This window comes from Xiphophorus hellerii, chromosome 4 (assembly GCF_003331165.1).
Source record: "Xiphophorus hellerii strain 12219 chromosome 4, Xiphophorus_hellerii-4.1, whole genome shotgun sequence".
Classification (NCBI taxonomy): Eukaryota; Metazoa; Chordata; class Actinopteri; order Cyprinodontiformes; family Poeciliidae; genus Xiphophorus; species Xiphophorus hellerii.
In genome coordinates, this window is record NC_045675.1 from 10,274,451 (window position 1) to 10,298,984 (window position 24,534).

At 36.4% G+C, this 24,534-nt stretch overlaps 2 protein-coding genes across 2 annotated transcripts; one reads left to right on the forward strand and one right to left on the reverse strand.

The window, feature by feature from the left end:
• The first annotated feature begins 5,699 nt into the window (after window positions 1-5,699).
• Window positions 5,700-10,527, forward strand: tspan3b (tetraspanin 3b). The gene is made up of 7 exons (XM_032561126.1): window positions 5,700-5,872; window positions 6,425-6,616; window positions 8,439-8,513; window positions 8,626-8,727; window positions 8,854-9,006; window positions 9,106-9,189; window positions 10,342-10,527. The coding sequence occupies exons 1-7, from the start codon at window positions 5,810-5,812 to the stop codon at window positions 10,432-10,434; spliced, it is 762 nt and encodes a 253-aa protein (XP_032417017.1). The 5' UTR covers window positions 5,700-5,809; the 3' UTR covers window positions 10,435-10,527.
• Window positions 10,528-10,941: 414 nt separating this feature from the next.
• LOC116718871 (proline-serine-threonine phosphatase-interacting protein 1-like) lies at window positions 10,942-22,363 on the reverse strand. The gene is made up of 15 exons (XM_032561125.1): window positions 22,136-22,363; window positions 21,575-21,675; window positions 20,607-20,681; window positions 20,044-20,078; window positions 19,838-19,944; window positions 19,545-19,607; window positions 19,222-19,311; window positions 17,964-18,009; window positions 16,668-16,747; window positions 16,244-16,342; window positions 13,398-13,494; window positions 13,168-13,258; window positions 12,933-13,021; window positions 12,674-12,771; window positions 10,942-12,583 (listed from the first exon to the last, which is right to left on the reverse strand). The coding sequence occupies exons 1-15, from the start codon at window positions 22,166-22,168 to the stop codon at window positions 12,452-12,454; spliced, it is 1,236 nt and encodes a 411-aa protein (XP_032417016.1). The 5' UTR covers window positions 22,169-22,363; the 3' UTR covers window positions 10,942-12,451.
• Between the last annotated feature and the right edge of the window lie 2,171 nt (window positions 22,364-24,534).

Below are 24,534 nucleotides of genomic sequence, written 5' to 3' on the forward strand. Positions count from 1 at the left end.
AAAAAAATTAATAACCAGAAACAACCTATAATTTTTCTGCTGATTATGATTAAAATCATCTGCAACATTTCAACAATGTCCCATTTGCAAAAGCTTTATTCTGTTAATATTTATTAATGTTGTATTTATTTAGGCTATTTGTATTAAATAATAAAACATAAAATGAAAATGATGTGTAGCAGGTATTTTATGAAAGACTAAGGTTTTTCCATCTTAACCCTCCAGACAAAACATGTTTTTTTTCTTTTCCACATCAGTCTTTTATTCTTCCTCTGGGCTACAAAAAGAATGTCCTAAAATCACCTTTGGTTAAAAGAGTTTGACTATGCTCTACTTTTAGTTAAGAGGTAAACAGTTTAACAACAGGGTCTGAAGTGAGCAGAATTAATTAAGTAATTATGGGAAGTTTCAGAACATTTCAAAATCTGCTGTTAGATTTTCTTCCACATGGGGTTTAATGTGACCTTCTCTCTTATTTATAGACCCATTACTAACATCTATTTGTTTCATTATTTTATGATTCTTCATTCTTATATAAATACTTACGTAGGCAGCTTACATAAATCACATTGCTTATAGCTCCCTAAGCATTTCAACATGAAATCGATAGCTTTTTTCTTTCCTCTGCATACGAGGATGATCCTTTCTCTCAATCAATAGAAGCAAAGGTAGATGGTTCATGCAACTTCTTTGCCTTGGGCGACAGTCTGTTGGATTAAAAACAGCTGGGCTATTTCAGTGTCCTTCCCACAATGCCCTGTCTGCCTTTCTTTTTGTATATTCAAAGTGTAGAATTTGTGCTTTATCTGAAACTTCCAGAGTTCTAAGTTCAGGAAACACTCAATTGTTTTTAGCTGACACTGCAAAGCCAATCAGGAAACTCTGTTGTGTTCTAAACTGACTCAAACCACTTTGTTGAGCATCTGCAAAACCGTAGTTTCTGACAAATGTCTATTAAACGGTCAGAGCCACTTCTAAACTGTCAGAGCCACATGTGTTCATGGTGCTGATGAGATTTATGACATTAAATTTCAAAAATAGGACAGTGTTAATCTAAATTTAATTTTCTAATGCCATACCTTATGGCTAAAGTATAAATTTTCAAGTTTGCAACACAAACAATTGATTGATTCAGTTTCTTATGACTAAAGTCTGGGTGAGTACCTCTAAGTTACACAAATATTGCTTCCCAAATCAGCACTTTGAGAATCCATCTACAGGTGCAAAACTAGGAGGAAGTAGGTTAGTAGGCCGTAGAAAATGGGATTCGATTTATTTAATGAGAGGACACACAATAGGTAAGAAAAATGTTTTAGCAAAAGGTATCTTTTTTGTATCTTTGGGGTTCAAGATTTTCTGTTAGCAAACCAGAATTTTTCTCTCTGTCAGTAGCAAAATTTCACCCTCAATATAAAATTCAAGGTAATATTTTCTCACTAATCTAAAATGGCAGGCAGTTAGGATTGTTGGAAAATGCAATTAAATGTGTTGATAGAATAATTATGCTTTGGCTATCGGTGTGTTAGAGATGTGTGGAGGGAGGGGGTGTTATAAATGTGTAATTATGTGTCTCATGACTGAAAGTTGCAGAACCAAACATGTTGCAAATTGTTATTTGTTGAGCTGTTGTTTTCACACAATCTAAACACGTGCTTCCTTGCTCCTTTGGGACTGAGAGAAAAACTCTCTAATTCATGATGATTGACTACATATGATCATTTCACATCTATAGCATTGTGAAATATATGTTAATCCTTATTTCTGTCATCTTTTCTTCATAAATAAATACCAAAAATCATTCTTGCCAAGAGACAATCATCTTTGAACTGATGATCTGTCCATCAAGTCATTCTGCTACCTAAGTGGGGAGAAGCTTATGTGAAACATATGAAGCAAATATAAATCAGATAAAGGAAGAGTTTGTTTCTTTGACACAGTTAAGGTGAGGTCAGGGCACAGGTTTCTATCAGAAATCAGTTTTGGCAGCTGTTGATCAGAGAGAGTAGACAAATAAGGGGAACCAGCAGCCACCTGCCTTTCAGGGAGGTTGTCAGTTTGATTTCACCTTTCTTCCTCCACATGTCAGAGGGTGCTTGGCTATGACACTTAAACCCAGATTTTCCCCATCCTGTGCATGAACAGTGATTAGAAAAGCACTCCATGAATGGAGTTTCCATTTGACCAGTTTGCTTATGACTGAAACAGAAATTCAATATTTTAAAAGTCCTATTTATAAACAGACATCCAACAAACTGTTCTGATGAAAGGAGACATTTTCTCGTGTGGTGCAGTTACAAATCTAAGCCTTGTTTTTTTCTGTCTGCTGAGCACATTTAGAGGCTGTTGTTTTTTTCCCCCCATTTTCTTTGCAGAATAGCTCAAGGTCAGTCAGATTGGATGGAGAGTATCGGTAAACAGTAAACTTTAAGATGCAAGCTTGGATGTCTAAGAAGAAAAAAATCAAGAAAATATGTTGATGTTTTTGGTTGCTGTTTTAATGTAAAGAAAGGAAAGTTCATATGTGTTGTCGTCACTCATAGCATGCCATTTCAAACACGGTCGATGGATCTTAAAAGGATAATTTCATGTCCTGTGTCATGCAGAATCTCCAATCCCCATGTGCACTGACAGGCATGTTGCTGCTTGTTAGTGTGATAAATGACCTCCTCTCCTTCACGTTGTAATAAGTAATAAAGTGTAAATTGTATTAGTGTGAGTTTCCTCAACAGTTTTGTTTATGTCTAATCAAACAGATTTTTATTTCACCTGCTTGTGAGAACATGTGTGATAGCCTCGTTTTTAAATAGTGAGCTACGTTTTTACAGGTCTGCCTTTATATTGTTGTGATTGAGTGAACTAAACATAATTTTTCATATATTAACACACAAAACTATGAATTTTACCTTCTGTGGGTGCTTCGGTGATGCTGACTTTCAATTTTAATTGCAAAGAAGTTGTACTTGTTTGTCTTTGCTTGTGGGATTCCTGGGATGCTGTTTTATTTCCTTTTATCTAAGCTTGCCTGCTTTTGCCATTGTTGTTTTAATAATGAATCACATAACAGCCTATGGGTAAATGTCATGCAATGACAATGTTGGCTCTGTCAGCAGATATGCTCAGCTCCTGGTGTTTGTTAGTTTCACTCTTGTTCAGTTTGAACACCAACAGCTGACAGAGACAAATGCGGCAAGTGTTGGCTCAATAAAACCAAGGCTTTGGGCACCAGCTCAAGTCATTATTGACTTGTGGCACAACTCTTTTACTAATGTGTTAGTCTCAGAAGTGGTGACATGGATGTGCCATGAATTTATTCACATCTAAAAGATTTATGCTATTTAAATAAGAATCCCTGACAGGCTTGTTTTCCCAACATTCCAAATCTTCACTATTCAGTTTCAACCCTACAGTAAAACTAATGATAATATACTGCCCCCCTCTGGCATAAAAAAAAAAAACTAGACTGCACTGGTGCTGATTTTCCTTGTTGATTTTTCAGGCTTTATAGCAGTATGGTTTAAAAAATAGAAGAGGAAAACTAATAAAAATAAAGTCATTTATTATTCATTGATGCAAAATGTAGTCTAAACCTGCATTAAATGTCTTGGTTACAAATCAGGTGTCAGATTACAAAAGCGGATAACACTACTTTAAGAAATGTACTCAGCATAAATTTTTGGCATAGTTTTAGGTTGTTCATTATTTATTTATTTATTTATTGGATTTAACAGGAACAAAATAGTTAGACATATTGGACAAGAATACATCGAATGTTCTTCACAACAAGAATATAGCAGTTTGCTCATTTGCAACTCCAATCACCGACAGCAAAACTAAACACCAGTCACAACAATACCATTAGATTAATGCATAAATTTGTTAGAAAATTTATTTAATTGCCCAATTTTCAGCTATCCTGATTGAGCATGGTAAATTAATGTAACTTTTACAAACAGCAACAGTTTATCATTTCTCTGTTGCACACAAGTTGCATCTCAACACTTATTGATGCTCCTCGTAAAGATGTGGCAAGGTGTAAGGATCTGTTTTCAATGGTTTGTTTTGTTTGGTTTTGCAGTTGCATAATCTGACAAGGAGAAGTTTAGAAATAACAAACTTCTAATTATATTACAATTATTGATGGGGGGAAACCCATATAAAGAAAAAATGTCCTTTACAAAACCACTTCTGATACATTATTCATAAAATAAAGAAAAGAGAGCCATTTATCTAGTTTATATTAAACCTTTAAAAGTATGTAGACTGTTAATTCGTTATCCATGACTTCCTGCTCCCCTGTGGTATAAATCTGATGTGACACAGATATTTATTTCGTCTTGTTATATATTCTGTTGAAAATAGGAAGACCAGAAAACCAGCCCAACCAGTTAGTCAGATGTGTGTTGATGGTTAGGTCATATCCACATATCCAAAATAATCTCTCTTCCATGGCCATATCAGTCTACAGATATATTCCATACAAAACTCATGGATGATCTGAACAGTAAAATCATAAGACATGATCTTCTGGGGAATCATGCAAAGATGATCGGCTCTGTGTTAGACGGCCGATGAGTGAAAGAGTAAGACATGGCTAAAATATATAATACAATCTGTTACAAGCTAAGACACTATTCAGATCTGATTTTGCTGAAAACTGTTACTTTAAATGAGATATTTTACTTTCTGAAAAATGCACTGAAAGGCAAAGGTTGCACTTCAAGTGTTCAGTGTAAGACTAAGCAACTGGTGCTTGTACATGTATAGGATGCTAGAGATCTGTTCAGTTCTTTGATTTGATATTTATTCCAGATATTTATACAGCAATTTTAATATGACTGAAACTGGAGCAAGATTCTGCAGCTTTGAAACAAATAGAACCATTTCTTATTAAAACAGAAACTTTTAGTTTGCTTGTTAAATGTTCTCAGACACACTGATATACTTAAATAAATACAGCATAAAAATGTGTCAGATGCAGTTATGTTTTTGAACTGGTATGGAGTAATGGAGTTGCACGTGATTTTCTGTAAAAATATAAATAATAATACGGTGATCTGCCCCACTGAACAAAAAATATCTGGTCTGATTAAATGTTTTATTCTTATTTAGGTGTTTTGGGTGTAAAGCTGTAATAAAATAATATACTAATTAATTTTAATGCTTTTTGCACATTTTCCAAGAGATGGAAGTACCTAGAATGTGAGACTATTTTTCCATCAGGATTTTGAGAAGAAATTTTTAAAACACAGTTTTTGACATGTTTGAAAGTACGTGTTACAAATTTACAAAGAACTTTTTTAATTATTCCGACTTCTTCCTGCTTGACTACAGCAGACTGTGAACAAGCAGGGTCTTTAGCAATGGCCTGTTCTGCATTAGATTCCTTGTGGAGGATGTTCATGCTGGACAGCGAGTATTCTAGCCATAAAATGACCATAGCATGTAATTTCTACAATAAAGACATGTTTTATTGATTTATGTAATATTCTAATCTTCTGTGAAAGCGAACATTAGGTTTTTATGAGCTGAGTTCACTAAAATAATAACCTAAAAAACGTTTATTTAGATAAACCTGCACATCAGTGCAGAAAGCCTTCGGGCTGTTTGTTTTGAATGGTGATGTCAGCATGAGCACGTGACCTCCAGCCTCTGTTTGCAGTGATTTCATTGGTCGAGCCCGGAGGAATCCGAACGGTGAGTCAGAGCGAAGCCATTTTATTATTTTAACAGCAAAGGTGCAGGTGCACCGAAAATTGTTGCCCAAAATAATAATAATTAAATAGTTCTTGTTTCAAGCGCTCGCGTTACAATGGGACAGTGCGGGATTACGTCGTCCAAAACCGTTCTGGTTTTCCTCAATCTCATATTTTGGGTAAGAAAACGACAGATGGTGGAACAATGTGCAGCATCCCGATGATGAGGCCGGGGATTGGGAGCGTTAGCAGGGCTGCAGACTGCGCCAGAGATGCGCTGCGCTGTGAGGAAGCGCTATTTTATAAGGCGGGGCCCAATTGACGTGTTGCAAGTTTTAGCGTCACCGTGGGGTCGGTCGGGGTTGATTGGAGGCTCGGTCATGCTTTGGGCAGCTTTGTGTTGTGTTGATGCAGCTCTAGTCTTAGCAGCAGTGATGTAATGCATGCAGCAGTCACCGGCAGGTAGCGACAGCTGACTTCACCTCTAGCATTATGTGATCTACAGCGCATAAAGGGAAATTAAGTGAAGTAAGAGAGAAATAATCCCTTTTGTTTTGCCTATTTTTCTGACTAATGTCGCAGAGCTGCTCAGTTATTATTCTTTTAGCCTTACAACCATTTATCCATCCTCTATATTAGATCATATCTGTTGTCTGATTTATTATAAAATGCATGATTGCCCTAGGTTTTTGGCCTGCCTCTGACCCATGTCCCTTTGTCTCTCTCTGCAGGCTGCTGCTGGAATCCTGTGCTACATCGGAGCTTATGTGTTCATCACATATGACGACTATGACCACTTCTTTGAGGATGTGTACACTCTGATTCCAGCCGTGGTGATCATAGCTGTAGGGACTCTGCTGTTCATCATCGGTGTGATTGGCTGCTGTGCAACAATACGTGAGAGCTCCTGTGGCTTGGCAACAGTGAGTTTCGACAGCTTTGACTTAAAAAAGAAATGGCAGAAGAGATGTAAATGGGTTCAACTGTATTTTGCGATGCTGGTGAATAATGCTGCTGGACTGAAATGGTAGCCTGCATCTTTTCAGTTTTAATCCTCAAAAAACCCACATATATTTCTGAAGATGACAGCTTTATAATGTTTGTTTCCTCATTCAAGGATATGAAATCTGAACTCAAATTGACCCAGACCTCAATCTCTAATCACTTCCACACACTCTTTTCTACACTCTTTCCCCCACTGCTGCTTTCTTACAAATCCTCAAAATCTTAAAATGTAGTATTTTTTGCAACCCAATTCCTGTTGTTTCCTGTTGTGGTCAGAGACACGTTTACACAAACTGCAAGGCACATTACAGACATTGGGCCACCACTTCCTTCTTTTGTTGGTAATTTAAGCCTTTATTTGTCTAAGTTCCAAATTATTGTTGCTGTGGTAAGTAAGCATTGCATCGTTTGGAGAGCAGTGCAAAAGCAAAACTGCAAATGCGTTCTATCCAATTATCCAGTTACTCGAGCATGAGAAGGTTCTGGAGTAACTGGTTTAGAATATATGATTTGTACTGCTGGTCAGCTGGCTGAAACAACACTGCAAGTTTCCTTTTCTTACAGGAACAATAACTTTTCCTCTTTTTGAGTATTTCTTTTCACGGAAAAACAGTCATGGTTCGGAAATTCCATTATAAGTCTGCAGGCTCCACTCTAACAGATTACCAGCTTGTTGTTTTACTTTGCTATACTAAATGCAGAATAATGCAGTGGTATAATATTCCACTTAATAAGCACTATTAGACTTCAACTAAATTTTAGTGGGAGTTTAGTTGTTGTTTAATCTACATATAAAACTGTAGATATTTGTAATTTCAGTGACAGACTTAATCAGGTGTCCATGTTGGTGATATTAAAAAGATAAACAAACACATTTTTAATTTAAGTTGTCAGTCAAATAAACTTATCCATACTAGAGTTAAATAAATTGACTAACTGGTTATGTGTTTAATCATTGAAGCCTTTAATGACTAAGAACAGTTAAGACGGGAGTGCTTTCTGCTGAATTTGAGCTTGTAGTTTTCACTTAAAGAGTGAGAAAACTGACTGGCTGGTAGGATTTAGAGGCGGGGCTGTTGCTGGGTCATCTTCTGGTAATTCTGTTCCCTGGCAGCATGAAGTACCGCCTGAAGGTGGCGCAGTGGTTGGAGGAGCTCAGGGTCTGACTGATTTGCTCATTTGTCTAGCGCCTTGCAAAAGTGTAAATACCCTTCAGCTTTTTCACATTTGCCACGTTTGTCACCACAAAGTTCAGTCTAGTTTTTTGGAGACCAGCAAACAGAGCATTGTGTTAAAGCGGAAGAGAAGTGACACATAGTTTTCAGGGTTTTCTATGTCATTTTATATAAAAAAAAATCGGAAAGAAAGATGGTTAAAATCTTTTCAGCCCCCAAATATGATACTTTGTAATACCTTTTACAGATATTATATCTTTTGGAGAATGTCTAAGGTAGCTTGAAACATCCTTAACCCCGACATCTCCTAACTACACTGAAGTAGTTGTGTCCGGTGAGGCCTCACATTAGCTGCTGTTAAAACATCTCATACAGACAGGAAGAATCCTATGAACTTTGCTGCTCTTGCTTTACATCTTAGAAAACCCTAATAAATTTGAAAATGTTTTTAGATGTCTGTACATACTCCAGTTTTGTTGTGAGAAACAATTTGAAGTTATCTTGAGATTCCTTTCTCCTTCAGATTCAGGTGATGAATCCTATTGTTTGTTTCTCGCCGTTTCAGTTTGCTGCGATCCTTCTGCTGGTGTTTGTGACGGAGTGTGTGGTGGTTGTTCTCGGCTACATTTACAGGGCGAAGGTAAGCACAGGCTCATTCTCCTGCAGACGGGTTTTTGTAGGTGAAAGATTGCTGCTGTGGATACAGTTGAACAATATTTTGCTGATAATTTGTGGCTGTCTGACCACTGCAGGTAGAAGATGAGGTGAATCACTCCATCCAGAAGGTTTACAATGAGTACAGCGGCCCCAACACGGATGCTCCCAGTCGGGCTATTGACTATGTGCAGAGGCAGGTGAGGAAATATGCAAAATTTGAAGGACTTTTTATTAGTTTATGAGCATTTTACATACATTGGGGAAGTAAAAATCAAACATTAATGATTTTTTTTCTCTTTTTCTTCTTGATAATTTTTCCCTAGCTTCACTGCTGTGGTATCCACAACTACTCTGACTGGAGAAACACACGCTGGTTTAAGGAGTCTAAGAACAACAGCGTCCCAGTGAGCTGTTGCCAGCCTAACATCAACAACTGCACCGGCACTCTGACCCGACCAGCTGATCTCTACCAAGAGGTACACACAAGAACTAATTATATTTTCCATTCTGGATGCTGCTAGGGAAATACTGCTGCATGTATAACCTCGTGCCATGTCATTTATTTTCTCTCCTAGGGCTGTGAAGCACTTGTGGTGAAGAAACTGAAGGAGATCATGATGTATGTCATATGGGCAGCATTAACTTTTGCATCAATACAGGTAAGAGGTACAATGCCGAAAAGGCAGAAACGTCTAAGAATGATTCTAAAATGTCTGTTTAAACGTTAGTCTTTGTGATGGGCAAAAAACAAAACCGTAATAAATCTTTTCAAAATGTTTTCCAGGTACAATCCATCTACAAAACACACAAATGTGTTAGAATACAGAATTTAGCTCAGAACTCTGGCATGGCCTTTTATTTTCCTCTCATCAACTGCTGAAATTGTTCCTATTCATCCTTGTCTCTAAAGTTACCCCAAAGGACCATGTTTCACTGGGGCTGTACACTGGACCCCCAGGATTCGCAGAGGTTAGGCACCACAACCGCTGAATACTGGAGACTCCCTCTAAAAACTCTTCTAACTGCCCATTTTAATAGTTTAAATACCAAATATGTATTGGCATGCATTAATATGCACAAATCATCAAGCAGTCTTATTTGTCTCTGTTCTTGGGGGTACAGCCAATCAGCTCAAAGGAAAATGAATGGTGCTCTTGGATTAGCTGCTTTGCAAATTCCTGCCAATAGCATGTGAAGTAACATTGCTCCTGAGTATTTCAGCTTCCCAAGCTAGGATTAACATAGATATCTATGTCTGGGAAAATCTTTCATGAATAATTTGAAGTTGGATTTTCCAGAAACAAATTTCTGGAAAATCCAACGGGGAAAACCGAACAGCAGATTTTTTATTTATTTATTTTTTTCAGGTGAATTGTGGTGGGTAAGTTCATCTGACCAAATAATTATTTGCGGAAAACGCTTTGAAATGATTTATATTGGCCTCAGTTTTTACATCACGAAAACCTGGTGTTTCTTCAGGGGTGTATATACTTTTGCAAGCTGCCGTATATTAGCCATGATGTAGAATGGATTTATGTAAATCTTTTGAGTTGTCCTTTATTTCCTATTCTGTTTTCAAGGATCCAGACTTTGTGTAATGTCTTAAAAATAGCATCTCAGGAACAACATCTGCAGTTATGAATACAATTTAATATCACCTTCTCTAGTCCTCCTCCTCTTTTGTGAAATAATAACAACACAAAACATAGTAATTTTTGCCTTTATTTGTTTTTTTTAAGTAATCTGAGTCAACCAAAAAAAAAAAAAAAAGTTGTAAGATGTGTTTGAACTTATGCGTTTCCTGTCTGCAGATGCTGGGCATGCTCTGTGCCTGTGTGGTGCTGTGCAGGAGGAGTCACGATCCGGCCTACGAGCTGCTGGTTACCACTAACAGCTACGCTTGAAGGACACAGCCCAACCGCTCTCAGTAAAACAAAACAAAACAAAAAAAATGTCCAGGAGCTTCACCAGACATGTTCACACTAGATTCAGCCGTAGCTCAAGCACACCTTGCACAGCTCATAAAACTGGCGGTGAGGTTTCAGTGGGTGATGGTTTCAAAAGGAAAAGTGGTTATTTATTAACACGCTCTCTGAGTTGCCGTTTTGTCTTAGTCTTTTGTATATAAGCCAAAGCTGTAAATGGCTGATAATTCAAATTCATGTTGCAGATATTTTACTTGTGTTGAAATTTCTGTTTATTCAATGATGATGATGATGAAGAGTTCTTTGAGCTCATCTATGAAGATAATGATTATGAGTATTGTAAGGGATGTTTGCACAATGATCGGAACCCTTGAGACACTTAGTTATTTAGTTGCATAAGCTATTTCTCGACTTCTATAACCATACAGTAACTGTTTAAAATCATTGACTATAAGTAATATTAAAAGAAAAGTGATTTTTTTTTGTTTGTTTTTATCTGTTGTGTTGCAGCTAGGTATCCTTATTTGTTCTCAGATATTTAGGTTGTAGCTATCGTATTTTCTGTTTGGGTGTAGATGTTCTCTGAATCAGGCTTCACTAGTGAGCCATTGCCAGTATAAACTGCAGTGCCATTTGTACCATTCATCAGCAGTGTTACATAAACGCTTCAGTGTGCATTCAGCTTGTTAAATTCACAGGATGACTTCAGTTTGTTTTCCTAGTTAGAAACCTGATGCGAAGAACTATGAAATGTTATTTTATACCATGTTTGTGACGTTGTGTACTGTTATTTTTTTGGGCTGCTAAGTTGATCCCGTAGATATGACTAGTGCTACAAGAGAAATGTGAGGCACTTAAAAGTTGTGTTTGACTTGAGAACACACTAGAAACAAATAAATTCAAATATTTAACATGGACTGCTTTTATTTGCCACCTCATTCACAATATATTACACATAGCAAATTCATTTAAGTAGGAAATTAACTATGTGTGCAGCCAAACATAGGTTTAAAAGATTGAAATGTTTATCATATATTATTGTTCATATATTCACTTTCCCCACGAGTTATTTTGTATTTCTGTTTTAGACTGTCTAGACTGGCAAAGCTAATTGCTGATAGAAGTGCAACAACTGATTAACTTGTGCTAACAACTGATTAAGAGTATATCTAAAGAAAATATTACACCCATTGTAAATGCTCACAAACATTCACCATCTACTTAATAGGTTATTTAAAATACCACAAGTCAAACCTCACTTCCTTATCTTGTACCAAAATATCAGATCTGCCTTTATGAGTTTTAACACTTCCTGAACACATATTTTTAAAACCACGTTATAAAAGAAAGTAGTTTGTTTTTTCACCATTAGTCCAAGCACACTATTGTTGCTAAATAAATAGTGCTAAATAAGATAAAACCTGTTTAATTAGTGCAACTAATTAAAGAGTTAGTTGCACTAACTCTTGGATGAAAATATTATCTGAACGCCCTGCTATCTGAATGCCCTGCTAGGTCAAGAACTGCATTGTACCTCATAAGTTGTGTTGCCTAAATGGAAATTGAAACTGTTTAGCAAAATACATTTCTTCTGTAATTTCCTCACCCTTCTACTCACACATTTTTATAAAATCTGCCTCTGAAAGCTGTCACAGTTGTAGAGCTTCTGACCATAAAGATTAAGGATGTGTCTGAAAAAGAAGACTTTAGAACAGAGCCGGCCAGGGGAATGAGTGAAATATGCGGCTGTCCTGACACGAGGGCCCCAAGTGGTCTTGTACACGACTGCCAGACTAAATTAGTTACATAAATAACCTTTTTTGTTCAGGGATAAATATTTGCCTGCAGTGTCTGGGACTTGACTCCTGTTTTTACAGCCTGTAAACAGGTTTCAGTCACATACTTAATCATATTTTTGATTAAACTTATGTCAGGGCTGCAAATCTAGAAGCTATCATTGATAGATACTTGTCTGTACGTATAGTTTGGGTTGGAGTTAGATTTTGTCCAGATAGTTTCCTGGCACCAGCCCACTGTACCCGTTCCTCTCCACTGTCCACCAGCCATCTTCTTCTTTGACCAGGACCTGAACTATGTCCCCTCTGCTCACAGACAGTTCATCTTGCTCCTACAAATCAAACAAAAAATAAATATAATTGAGTAACTGTTATACAAAACTGGTTGTTGATCAGTTTTGTTTGTGTCCTACGAGGATCACCTGGGCTGTGTACTCATAAAGCACAACATAGAACTGTTCATCTTCAGGGGCAGTGGGTAATAAGGGAAGGGGCGCATATCCGTTATCATTTGTTTCGCCTGAAAAAGAAGAAAGAAATTACAAATGAAAAACAGAAATAATTTGCTGTTTTTTGTTTGGTTTTCATCATAGGATTTAATTTACCGGTAAATTTTCTAATGCAAACTGACCGATGAGAAATCTGTTTTAAAATGTTCGTATAAAAATAAATTGTTCTTACTTTCTGTAACAGACGCCAGGGTTGGCCGTGAAGCTGTGGGACTTTCAGTATTGATGCTCACAGACCTTCTGAGTAAAGACTCTGAGCTCCTGTGTGATCCACATAAATGCAAAGACATTTAGAAAACACACCATGGCTTCCTCAGATTCACCAAAGTGCTACCAAAAACCTGACACTGGATTAACGTGGTTTAAAGGGGCCCTGCTTTGCATCGTAATCCTATTAGTTGTCATACCTTCTTGACATGTCTGCTTGAGGAAATAAAGCTTGCCCATTGCTGTTCCTCTTCATCCCAGCTGAGTAGCAGCTTTCAAACACTATAGGATCTGTTAAAAGAAAAGGGAAGTTGCTCATTTGAGAAGTGTCAACTGTATTCTTAGAGTGAGCTGAAAGAAAAGAAAGGTCAGAAGTGGAGAAGCACAGTAACTCCTGTTCAGTTTGTTTTGCTACTTCTCTTTAACTCACCTGGTGGCTTTGATCCCGTCTTTTTCATCTCTATAAAACAGTTGTTGTCCGTGGTGATGTCACACAGCTCCAGAAGCGTCCTCACCGCCTCATACAGCTGAGTTAGAACAAGCAGGAAGTCAGAACTGAACATTGCTTCTGTGTGAACCAACACACTCTGTTGGGTTTTTGTTTGAGGTTGTTATTTTTTATTTTTTTTGGAAGTGGTCAGAAAGAGTGAATGTTGTAACAGCTCAGTGTATTGTTACACCCAGTGCACAGTAATGAGAATATATCATTGGTAATTATCCAGACTTAAGGTCAGTGTGTTTTTTAATGAGTCCCCCCCCCATTAGACCACAGCATTGGCTAAAGAGGCTGCTGCTGTCCCACTGATAAACTTATTCAAGAGACAGACAGGTTTAAAAGGCAGTGCTTTGTGTCCAGGATGTATCCTGCTCATAAAGCAGGTTAAAACAATTGCATTCAATACCTTTGAAATACTGACAAAAGTTCTGTCTCATAGAAATGACTATTAATATTAATAAAATTGTATTTCATTTCTTGAAAAAAACTTGTCATGGCCTAGAAATAAAAATTTTGGATCTGAGTGGTAACCTACATGATATTTTGGCTTTGAAAACACTAATTGACCATACATGCAATTTTGAGTTTTTAATATTTCCTCTGTAATTTTTTTTTTCACAAAAGCATCATCTTGGTGAATGTGAGATTGAATGGTGATTTTTGTAAATAAGAATAATTAAGTGTGACTTTGAGCCAGCATCAGACACATCTGAAATTGTGGTTAACGATAAAGTTTGACAGCTCTTCAGACTGAAGCTGTGAGATCTAGGTGCAAAACAGAATTAATATGACCTTTTAATAAACTTTCACAAATTAAATAAAGGTTTTATGGTTCACAAAATGCAATCATAGCAGTGTTTATGAGAGAGTTTGGTTGTCTTTTTGTAAGGGGATGGTTGAGTTTGTGCACCATTGTAAGTTTGGGCCTCTCATAAATCTGCTGTAGTGGAGAGACAGTGGCTTACAGAAGTGTTCATACCCCTGAACGTTTCCACATTTTGTTTGGCAACAATCACTAACTTCTATTTTTTTAGGAGGATTCTATGCCATTAAACCAACAGTAAATGTGTTATAAGCACAACACAGAAGAAAACTGATGCATGGTTTTCTGAAGTGTTTTTTTGTTTTTTGTTTTTACAGATATAAATCTGAAATGCTTAGCATCTATTTGCATTCAGCCCTTTTACTCTGATATCCTTAAATAAAATTCAGGGCAAAGAACTGCCTTTAAAAGTCACCTAATTAGTGGGTCAATCTGTGTTTAGGGTAATTTTGGTTTAAATACAACTAGTCTGTGAAGAGTTCAGAGCTTTATCCATTACAGCTTTTAACATCTCAGAGAGCACTCTTCAATCCATCACCCGGAAATGGGAAGAGCAAGACTGCAAATCTATGAAGACTTGACAGGCAGGGCAGGAGGCCAAACCAACTTTGGAGGAGCTGTTAGGTGGGAGAATATTAATTGTACAGTCCACAAAAACCTACAAATGTGGAAGAATGACAAGAAGGAAGCCTTAGCAATGAGTGTTTAATGCATTATGCATAACGGGAAATAAGGCAAACTTAAAAAAGTTGCTCTGATCTGATGAAACCAAAATTACACTAGCTGTACATGCATCCTGTGTAACATAAAACTAACTCTTCACACTACCCTGAACACACTTTGCCAAAAGTAAAACATAGTGGTCAGACTATTCTTTTCTTTAGAATGGACAAGAAAGCTGATTATTGATGAGAAGATGGTTGGAGCTGAATACAAAGTAAATACAAAAGACTTAAGATTGCAGTGGAGCTTTACCAGCTAACAGGACAATGACTCTACATAATGCCAAAGCTGCACTGGAATGGTTTCGATTACAGCATAGTCATGCGTTAGAATGGTCCAGTCAAAGTCCAGACCTAAATCTAATGCAGAATCTGTGGTTAGACTTGAAACTTGCTCTTCACTGACATTTTCCATCTATTTTGCCCGAGCTTGAGCTAATTTGCCACAAAGAACCGACAAAGTTCAAACTTCTAGATGTGCCTCTAGCCGTGCAAAACATTGTGAGATTTTTATCAGTGGAAAATGTTAAAAACTATGCAGTATTAGTCCTTTCACAAAAGATCTCCATAAAATGGAATTAAGATTGAAACTGTAGTGAGACAAAATGTGACAAATATAATAGCAAAATCCTCTATACCAATTACAGTGGTAGAGAACTAATGACTTTGGCCTGTTTTGGCACAGGACTTGGGGTCCATTGATTTACTCATGGCAACTTTGTTAGCCAATGCAATCAAGAGTTGAGTGAAAGCCCATCTGTGTAACTACTAAAGCTTTGCCCAAATTAGGTCACAGAAAAAAGATCACAAGCTCAACAGCAACCCTACCACAAAATGCCTGAAATAGAAAGGAATTAAGGTGCTGTAGTGGTCCAGTCAAAGTACATTACTCAACCCAATGGAAATTATATTGAACAATATCAGGAAAACTATGAACAAAGGTGCAAAAAACAAACATTATTCCACCACAAAAATCAGAGGCAGATCAGGTTTAAAAGATGTCTTTAAGTCACTGCTACTGAAGGAGGTGCTACAAGCTGCTGAATCATGCAGTAACTTGGGTTTTTTTTTTTTTTTTTTTTTGTCGACACTGGCTTCTGCATTTTACTTAAAAAAGTAATGAACAATTTGCTGGTTGAAGATTCAGCAATATGCTATTTGTAAATGTCTGTTTTGTGAAATCCAAGCAGAATACCTTTTAGTAATTTATTTTTGATTAAAGTAGAACAAATTACCTCATCGTCCTTAACACACTGCATGGAGAAATGGTTGCAGTGATCCCAGAGGGCACACCTCAGTTTGTTGATCCGGTCTCCCTCCAGCTGCTGGAAGACCTGAAATGCATTCGACATTTTGTCTTTTGTAAAACGAGGAACAAGAAATGAGGAACAGGAAACTTAAAGAACATTTTTATAAAACACTCAACCTATCATATAAAATAATTTTGTAAATAATATAGTTTTTCTATCAGAATAATTCATAACAATTCATTCTGTCACTTTCTGTGCAACATGAAGTAAACTTCCTGCCTGGTCAACACACAGAGTGTTTTATTTCTGTTAGAGGATGTGGTTTGAGGCTTAGTCTGGGAGTTAAGATCTTATGGTGGATTAGGAGAAGGTTAAAGATCTGCTAACAGGAATATGCCGTCTACAGTACCTCACATGTGCTTTTGTGGGTTTCTTCCCAGTCTCGACGAACGGTTTCAAGCTGATCGATGTTGGTGAGGTACACCGTCTCTGCAAGGAAGTCAGAATATTATGGTGGGTGGTGGTTAACACATTTTCTTTCTCAAAAAGCTGAATTTCCATTATGTGGAATAGATCCTGAGCTTCCCTCCTTTTAATTATATTTTATTTTAGTGGAGACTTTCTTGGAAATTAACTGACTTTGTCCAGAGTAGTGTGTTATATTTCAGCAACAATAAAAGACTGAGACTCAGTGACAAGGCAGCAAAACAATAATGTTACTGTATGTTATGGCCATGTATGGCCTACACAGTCATGATAAAGATTGGCTTGACAGTTGAGCAGTAGGTGGTCACTGACAATGAGGATAAGATACAAAGGTCGTTAAATAAGCTGGCAGATCCCAGAGTGCTGTACACAATAATATCACTGGAAAGTGAAGCGTATAGAAAATGCACGGTAGAAAAAGTAACAACAGCAGAAAACAAAATGCAAATGAGCACAAAACAATGCAAATGAACTAAAGGGTGGTACACTGAGGTGCCATGAGTTGGTCATATTCTCTCACAATGCAACAAATGGAGCCCTAGCCAAGTATATTGAGTATATACACTGTACAACAGGCCAACATTTCTGTGTTAAAAGGCATTTTTTGATGTTAATATTCAAGTTTTTTTTAGAAACTAAATCTTGATTATAGCTGTAGTCCATAATCACCAGAGTTAGAAATAAGCACTTTAAATATTTATGAATAAATATTGTCATGCTCTTGTTGCAACTTGTCACAGATGGCGTATTACATTTTTTAAACTGGATTTCAAAAAAAATGCCAAAGACCAAACAGTTTTGCACACAGAAATTATGAACTATATTCTAAAAAGGTGAGCTGCAAAGAGCTTTAAACTTAAACCTGCAACAGCAGGAGCAACTGAAGCACACTTGGTTTTCTCATGTTGTGTGTCAGAGTGTTGCTCTCTTCCTGTTTCTTAAGGACACTGGCGTCAGAAACTGTTGAGTCGCTTTAGGTAGTTATTCAAAGCTGCCACTTCTTCTTTTCTCATCTGCATTTTCAGTTTCCTTAATTTATGAAGTAAACGCAGCATGATATGCAGTACTTTGTGGCAAATTTCAACCAGTTGGACTGAAAGCAATGAATGAAGCGAACAAAGCACAAAGACAAACATCACAGATGGCTCTGAGAGATTATAAGAACACCTTCTCTGCTGTTAAAAAGTAGAAATATCAAGTTATGAAATGTGACTCATACCTGCTTCAGTGGCAGCTTGTCGACACTGTTTGACTTTGTGACGCACCTGTGAATCAAATTTTAAACAGGGACATTATGTACATGCAGCCTATTGGGTTTTTAAAGACAACCTGACAGCTGACAGACTAAACAGAATAATTTGCCTGTGAGTAAAGCATTCATAAGAAACTGACATTTGAATTCACACAACAATTCTGCCCTCTGGTTGTTTCCATCTCTGTTTTTCTTGCAGTTGTTCTCTTAAAAGATTGCTAACACAGATCGTCTGCCTCCATTTAACCTCATCTCTAGTGTCCTCTTCTGTCATAGCAGCCTTATCTGTGGTCTTACACCTTCCCACCTACCCAGCCTCTATATTTTTGCCATTCAGCGTCCTACATACTGCGCCTTGCATAAATCTTAACACCTCTTGCAGTTTTCACATTTTGTCACATAAATACAACAAACTTATCGTTTTTATTACTTTTCTTTTTAATCATAGACCGACATATGAAATAATGCGTAATTGTGAGGCGGAAGGAAAAAATGATACGTAATTTTCAACATTTTCTATGAATAAAATCTGAAAAGTGTGGCATGCACTTTTTATTCCCCTGAGTCAATATTTTGTGGAGCTACCTCATTTTTTAAGTACAGCTACATATTCTGAAAAATGTGTACGTCTAAGTACAGTAATAAGCTTCGATCCAAACCTCTCCATCGTATCTCTGGTTGTAGATTTGTGGTTGTAACTTTAATCCCAGTTATATTATAAATTTTAAAAACTGTCAATTCAAGACCTATGTATCTGATGTGTTGCTGTGGTCTATGATGCTTTTTTTTCAATGATGGTTTTATTGATTTTAATTGGGGTATCAGATATTTTGGACAAAATACTAATTTGCAAATTATTAAACCTGCCACCACAAAGTTATGTATTACTTTGTTTACCATATTTATACAATAAAATTCTGGCAACCACAGCCATAAATTAGAGACGTTTGGTTTCTTTGTTTGTATGTTTTTTCTTTACAGTGCAGAAATAACCGCAAGACATTTTCACCTTTTCTTATCTGGAGACTTTATCAGAATATGAACAGAACTGAGCTCATCATTGATAATCATAACCAGGGAAAACGTTTGCTTAAAAAAATTTATTTCAACATATTCTGCAGTCTGCTTTACTGTATGTGCTAATTAGCTGCTATAAGTCTAAGATAGGGCAGCCTTAATAAAGAAATATTGTATATCAGTGAGCTGATTTATGTCTATACATTACCTTTTCAGCATTTTTGGCTGGAACATTTGTTTGCTCAACTGATTCTGCGTCTTCGGCCTCTCTGCACTTTACTTCATAGGTCTTTTTAGACTGGGGGAAACAGAAACAGAAAGGAAATGCAACAGCTAACCACAAGAACAGACAGAAAGCTTATTTTGTTATTCAGTTCTGTTGTATTAATGTAAAATTACATATTGTTCGCATTTAGAGTTCATTACTCCTAGAGTTTTGCAAATTAGCATGATGAGTAAATATAACTTCTCAGGGAAAAAGTTTTCTGAGTTAACTGATTCCCACTTTGAGAAGTTATTCTAGTGTCTTACCTCCATGGTCTTTTTGTACAAGCTGACCTTCTTCTTTTGAACTTTCTCCATGATGCTTTCAAACTAAAAAAAAAAAAAAACAGAACCTAAAATTAACCTGTGCTAACTAAAATGCAGAGAAGAAACAGGTAGTTACAGAAACCAGCTAAGTTCATGCAAATGGATTTACATGGCATTGGAGGGAACAATTAAAGGAAGTGTCAGTGAAATATTGATTGGGCGGCTAACATTTCAACCACTCACATGTTAGATTTTAGTTAGTCAGTTGCTAGGCAACAACTTTCACCCAGTACCTTTTTCCTCTGCTCTTTTTGACGTTCTCGGAAAGTCTCAATGTTTTTCACCTCCTCTTTCAATATATCAGATAATTGGATGTGAAAGTTGCCAATGTTCTCTATTTCTGTAATAAACAAAAATGCAGAGAGCAAAAATCTAATAATATCACTGTTATGTCCCAGCACAACCTGGCAAAGTTATTCTGCAGAGAATACAGACTTACGTGTTTTCAGTTGTTCAAAGGACGCTCTCAAAGTGCTGGGAAATAAATCAAAGTAATGATTATGAAATGATTCGGTCAAGCCATTTAAACATAGCTTGAAGGCTGACATTTCAGGATACATAAAATGCAGGTGAATCAGTGAAAAATCATGGAAAGGTATAAACTGCTGTTCTGCTGTCTCTGAAACATCCTTGGCTTTGGTTTATTCAGTTAGTTGGTTACTTTTTACACTGCTGTTGCTCACAGTGAACAGGAAACTGATATGTAATGCCCTACAGTACGCAGAGAGGAAAACTGTCAAGTCGATACCTACACACACATGCACACAGACATGGCCACACTTTTTTTTCTTTCTTTTGGGCTTCACAGACCCATGCTGTTCTAAGAAAAGAATGTGACTCAAAGGTAAGAGCCGGGGTTTTGTATCTAGTGTTACTAGTCAGTTTCATTTGCATTCATAACTATTACTAACTGCTGTAACTTATGGTTAATAATATGGTTAATATGTCAATATATGCTGTGCTCGGTTTACCATTGATTTTTTTGTTAATTTGTTTGTTTACCTGATTTCTGTCTGTCCTCCAGCTTTCCGAGCAATTGTCACCAGTTCCTTCCCGTACTTTTCCTCTGCCACTGCCCTGTGTAGTAAAACATGTGGTAACTTCAGTAAGAATCAGAGAACTTACACTTGGTTTTTATTAAGCTGCACAACATGGCTAAAATAAATTCAATGCTTCACCTTTGTGCACGTATTACTCAAACGCGTATTTATATTAACTCTCAAAATTGAAGTTAAATATATGTTGTTGTATCTATTATTTGCCAGTAATGTAAGTCAATGAGTCAACGTAACGAGACGGGTTTCCTTAGATAGAATATTTTTTATAAAATGATCTTATAAACAGAATTTGACCTTACTGTGTTACAGATTAAACTGACATGTACATAACTGTATTTCAACCTGTTCATTTGATTGAACTGTTTTGGGTTGATGTCATTATGTTAAAATCATGTTTTCGTTTTTTATAAGATTCTGACCTTTTTATCTTGTAAAGTATCTTGAGATGTTTGTTCTCAATTGCTGAAATATAAATTAACAAAGAATCTGAACTGAAGTAACTGGGTGTTTAATTTTGCATCTCAAAGTTATATTGAGCTCTAATTTAAAATTTTAAGTCACACATCATGAGTTGTATTATCAGTGTGTATAAAATGTCTTGCTTTTACAGTAATACAGATATGAGTTATGGTTTGGGTTTAGTTGGAGTGTGATTATGAGTCATATGCTCCTTTCAATCAAATAAACAGTTCTGATTCCTTTTTTCTATATCTTTTGGAATTTTGTTTTTAAATTAATGTGATAAATACAAAGCTGAGACTGCTAAAGGGATCAGATTAACAATGAAAGCAAAGTCTTTGTGAAGAACATTGGGTATTCTTCACAAAGACTAATTAAATGAGATAATTTTACAGTCTCAGCAGTTTTAATGGGTGCAGTTTAGTTTCGGTCACTTGAAGAAAAATAATCCACCTCATCTTTAAAAGCTCCTCCATATCTTTGCACATTTGCCTCCCATCGCGCAGCCTCTGGATCATGGTGTCGTACCCAGCGTGGCAGGTGAAGTCAGAGCTCTACATTCAGAAGACAAGCTAAAGAGAAATGCTTCAACAAAAACCAAAGCTCAACTGCTATTACAAAATGTCCCGTTTTTTTTTTTTGTTTTTTTTTTTTTATCTTGGAGTCTCTGCGAAGTAAAAATGCAGAACTAACATTTGTACTTGGTAAAAAATAGAAATATGTCACCATAGTTGCCACTTTTCTGAGTTGTGCTTAGACATTAACAGTAAAAGTCTCAATTACAAAGTTATTTTCTACTATTAGTTGTAATTTTAACTTCTCTATGTGATTAACATCAGAGTTGTAATGATGTGATCATTGCTCCTTGCTGGTTTAACTACTTAGGATATTTTACATACTATAAAAATACAATGCAATTAATTTAGCATAAAAATATCTCAAGATAAAAGGAAGCACAATTTAAATCGCCCTTCTCTGTCTTAAACAATGACAAGACCACAAGAAGTGACTTACCCAAAACGCGTCTTTAAACATCAAAGGAGCCATCTCAGCAGCCACTTCCTCAGTTTGCCCTTCGCTTATTTAACTTCTTTATTTTAAATAAGGATTTGTGTGTCTGCAGGCTACAAGCAGCAGATTAAGGCTTTGAAGACCCTCGGCAAGATAATCTGTGTTTAAAACCTGCAGAAGCCCGAATGTCGGCGAGTCATTTTGGGTGTTCTGAATGAGGAAGAGCTTGTGTCCCATGATGTCACTGACCACAGGCAGCTCAGCCCCCCCTCCTGAAATGTAGTTTCTTTTACTATCATTTGGTGTAAAAAAAAAAAAAAGATTGCATGACACTGTACAGCTTCAAAGTTATTAGGTAGATCTCTGTGTTTTATTGAGTTATTGAGTTATGACCATTAACAATATATAAAAAAAAAAACATATATCAAAAGTGTAGTTTCACTCAACTTAAATAGCTCTGTAGTTTTATCAAGAGAGCACACAAGGTTTTTTAAGGTTGTTTGCTCCTGTATGTGTTTTTTTATTCAAACTTTATGGCTCAGACAAAAGGAATACTATCTTTTGACATGCCTTATACAGGTTCATCTCACTCAAATCTGATATCATTGAAATGTACATTCATTTCAATGATTCAACTCAAAATGTTAAATAAATATTTAACTCAATTTTAAAAAGTGATTTTTAACACAGTAATGTTATTTTGTTGCCATGTTGTGGCCATGTTACAGCCATCGATGCCCAAATTCAGTCCTCAAGAGTCACTATCCTGCAACTTACATGCATCTCTTCTCCAATTCACACCCAAATCAACTGGCTGGATTTCCTTATCAGCACTCAGTCATTCAGCTCTTCAGATGCCTGGCAACAACCCGTTCGTTTTATTTAGGCTTAGTGGACAAACAATGCGTCAAAAAGTTGCAGGAAAGTCGATTTTGAGGACAGAACTTGAGCACCCCTAATCTATACAGTCATCATGAGTCTTGCAAGTTGTCCAGCAGCCAGTCATTGAGCACTTCAACCAGGCTCATAATGGTGAGCAGAAAAGTACATAGTTGGACTAAGATCAGCAGCAGCATAGATCATTTGCTATCATAAATTTACCAGTATTCTACAACTAAATATACCGGAAAAATAACTTTTTAAACATCTAAATACGATAATATTAAAATTATTCACAGGCACCTGTATGATAACCCGACTTAATTGCCTTTCCTTTTCTCGAAGTATTTCTTAACTCATCTGATCTTTTCTGTAATGGCCACAAGAGGGAGACATAAACCAGAACATCAAAGCCAGCCTGACAACATTAGGATCAAACCCACCTTTTGCACAGAGACAATAGTTCCTAAATCTCCAAGGAGGGACGGACATCAGAATCCCAGATCTCCTCAGTCAAGCTCAGAGGAGTACAAATCTGTGCCTCGGGCATTTTTCAGGGAAGACACAGATCCACGTGAATGAGCACACGGAAGCATCTTATTGATTTTCAAAGTGAGGAGGAGAAGGACAGACAGTGGCGTCTCTCACCAGCTGCTCAATGACATGTGTGAAAATCTTTGGGCCTCTCAAGAAGTCCAGGAATCGTTCTGTCACACACCTAACAGCATGTTAAAGGGACAGTACAAATCAATACAGCCAACTGAGAATAATGGCACTTGGTGGGCTGAAGTGTTTTTGTTTATTTGTTTTATTTATTTATTTTGAATACATATATATTTAGGGGATAACCGCCTCATTTAACTCTGAAAGCTTTTTCAACAAAGTTAATTTTTTATAAATTAATAAAGAGTTTCGGTTAAAGTAGTGTTATAACACACCAGGTACTTAATCCTGTTTTTATTTATAGGGCACTTTCTGTTTCATGTATGCCACACAATGTGCTTTGCAGAAATGAAAAAGACAATACAACAGCAAAGAAAGGCTAAAGTACAATAATAATTAAATATTAAACAATCAGTGGAAATATAAAAACCTAAATTTAAAAATTATTTGAAAATTGTTTAAGAAAAGTACTTGAGTCAAAAGATTTGTAGCAGTTATAAAATATGAACAAAAAATAATAATGGTATTAAAATTAAATAAAATATGCAATAGAACTAAAAATTGGCCAACATATAAAGAAATATGTCAAATAAAATTAAGTACAAGTCAAGCTAGAAATATTTTAAATTCATTTTTAAAAAAACTCAACACTCTCACATAAATATTATGTACAGAACATTTGATTGTGGTTTAACTGTATCTGATGTACATCTGAATATGACTGTGTTTCAATGAATTGTGAACAAATATGTCAGATTTGCATTGTGACTTTTATGTTGTTTGAAAGTGTTTTTATTTAAGCACAAGATGCAGGCTCCATCTGGCACAGGGCCTAACTGTGGAATCCTGCCCAATGTTGA